The sequence below is a fragment of the Camelina sativa genome, chromosome 9 (genome assembly GCF_030686135.1).
Source record: "Camelina sativa cultivar CO46 ecotype springtype chromosome 9, ASM3068613v1".
Classification (NCBI taxonomy): Eukaryota; Viridiplantae; Streptophyta; class Magnoliopsida; order Brassicales; family Brassicaceae; genus Camelina; species Camelina sativa.
Genome location: NC_141888.1, coordinates 22,308,066 through 22,310,095, shown reverse-complemented (window position 1 = coordinate 22,310,095; position 2,030 = coordinate 22,308,066). Strand labels below are relative to the sequence as shown.

Genomic DNA, 2,030 nt, shown 5'->3' with positions numbered 1-2,030 from the left:
TGTAAGGAGGACTGATCGATCCTAAGCTCCTGGAACAAAACATTTTGCATCTTCTGCGTTTGGAACCTGTTCCTGAAAACACTTAACACCGGACGTGATTTCACCGTAATAAATCCTAAAAACAAAACCAAAATCCTAAGACAAATAAAAATAAAAGGGTAAGCCAGCACAAACCCCATGGGTTGCCTCCCATAAGCGCTTGTTTAAGGTCTATAGCTTGACCGCTCAACACAAAATGTTAATCATAAGTATCAAAAGGCTGAGCCAATGGACCTTTAGTCCTTCTCTTGTTAATGCAATAAACAATATGTGTCAAGTGACACATAATTATCCATGGCAAAACAATAAAATTCACATCAAGGAAGTTTACTACAAATGTAGCATATACTTTGAAATATTCCTTGATGGTTGGATGCTCATGAGGATCAAATGCATTTAATGGGAAAATAAAGTCAATTTCAGGTTCAAACGAGGTTTTCACAAAATAATTAACTTCATCACCATTAACTTCATAAAACACAATATCCTCATTCATATAATCAACCTCAGGGTCTTTTGTTTCATGAAAACTTGTATCAATATCAAGAACACACCCTAGGTAAGATTCTTCAAGAAGAGAGCTAGATACATCAGGTATTGAAAACTTAAACTCGAGATCATGAGCATTCAAAGCACAATGATATTCAATATCAAAACATATTTCATGATAATCCCTAGCAAGTTTTTCTGCTCTTAACATGTCTAGACGTTGAGACTCACATATCAAATCATAGCATTCATCAATGAGCAATGGAGTATCCAAACTAGAAGTCACATCTTCAATGCATGGCATGTGAATATCCTCAAAATCATGAATTTCAAGGGTGGAAACGCATGTACCTTCTATTTGGCTTGGTGGAATCCAATATATTACCTTTTCGCAAAAATGGGCTTCCCTAACCTCTGTGAAAGTGGGCTCCCTCCCTTCAAGTACTGCTCGATGTGAGATGAGATTCAACCGGATCATTGCTGCTAAGTTCCTCCTTTCCGCTGTTGGATTCTCCATGTAAAGCCCATCCAACTTAACTCTTTGATCTGGTGTAAGAACACTCTCATCGAACGGTGGCTCCACATAAGGTTCATCTAGAATGTCTTCATCAAATGTGGTCTCCTCTTCCTGCTGCCAGTCATCGTAATCCATGGCCCCAAAGACATTTTTCATTTTTTTTTATCTACAAAAAAGAGAAAATAAAAATAAATCTTAGACTATACTCAATTCTAAAATCTCAAAGGCAATCGTTTTGGTCCCCGGCAACAGCGCCAAATGTATCAACAGGTCAATTAAAACCTAATGTGTACTCCACCACGATCTAGTGGTATCGTTGTAACACTTCAGGATCGAATCCACAGGGACCAAACAATTGCACTAAGAAATTATCAAGATCAAATATAGCTAAGACAATGGAAAAGTTTGTGAATCAAGTAACTATCTAAAAACGGAAAAGTAAATAAGTTGTTTCTAAATCAAAAAGGAAATATTGGACGCAGGGAAGCAGTTAGGGGACATGACCACGAAATTAGATGATAAATTGGGATAGCATTAAACACCGTTCTTGAACTCAAATCTCGAATGTAAAACTAACCTACTGTCGCAGCATTAGCTATCTATGCAAGGAATTGATAAAACTCTAAACCGTCGTTTGAATCTAAACAATCCTAGCAAGCAATAAGTTCAAGTTTGATTATGTTCACAGGGTGCCTCAACTTCAACAGTCGTTGGCTAAGGATCACCTTGCTCACCTATGTTCTTTTCAAGCAACTCAACAACAGTTTTGGTGCCCCGATGAATTAAACCTAAGATCTTAATCTAGGTGATCAATCTAGCTTAAGCATTAAGAACAACTATAGATGAAGAACAATAAGATCAATCCCTAATCTAACAGATCTAGCATCAATTAATCATAGAAACCCTTCTGAAACCCTAAACCCAACAGTGAAGCTACTCAGACATGGAAAAGCAGAAACAGCAAATCAATGATGAAGATAACATA

General features: G+C 37.1%; 1 protein-coding gene across 1 annotated transcript; it reads right to left on the bottom strand.

Moving 5' to 3' along the window:
- Positions 1-238: 238 nt before the first annotated feature.
- On the bottom strand, positions 239-1,180 carry LOC147938522 (uncharacterized). The gene has a single exon (XM_087465664.1). It carries the CDS (start codon positions 1,178-1,180, stop codon positions 239-241), a length of 942 nt encoding a protein of 313 aa, XP_087321790.1.
- Between the last annotated feature and the right edge of the window lie 850 nt (positions 1,181-2,030).

Bases quoted from the DNA above. Each gene is read 5' to 3' on its own strand.
- LOC147938522 (XM_087465664.1), bottom strand. From the start codon at position 1,180: ATGGATTACGATGACTGGCAGCAGGAAGAGGAGACCACATTTGATGAA.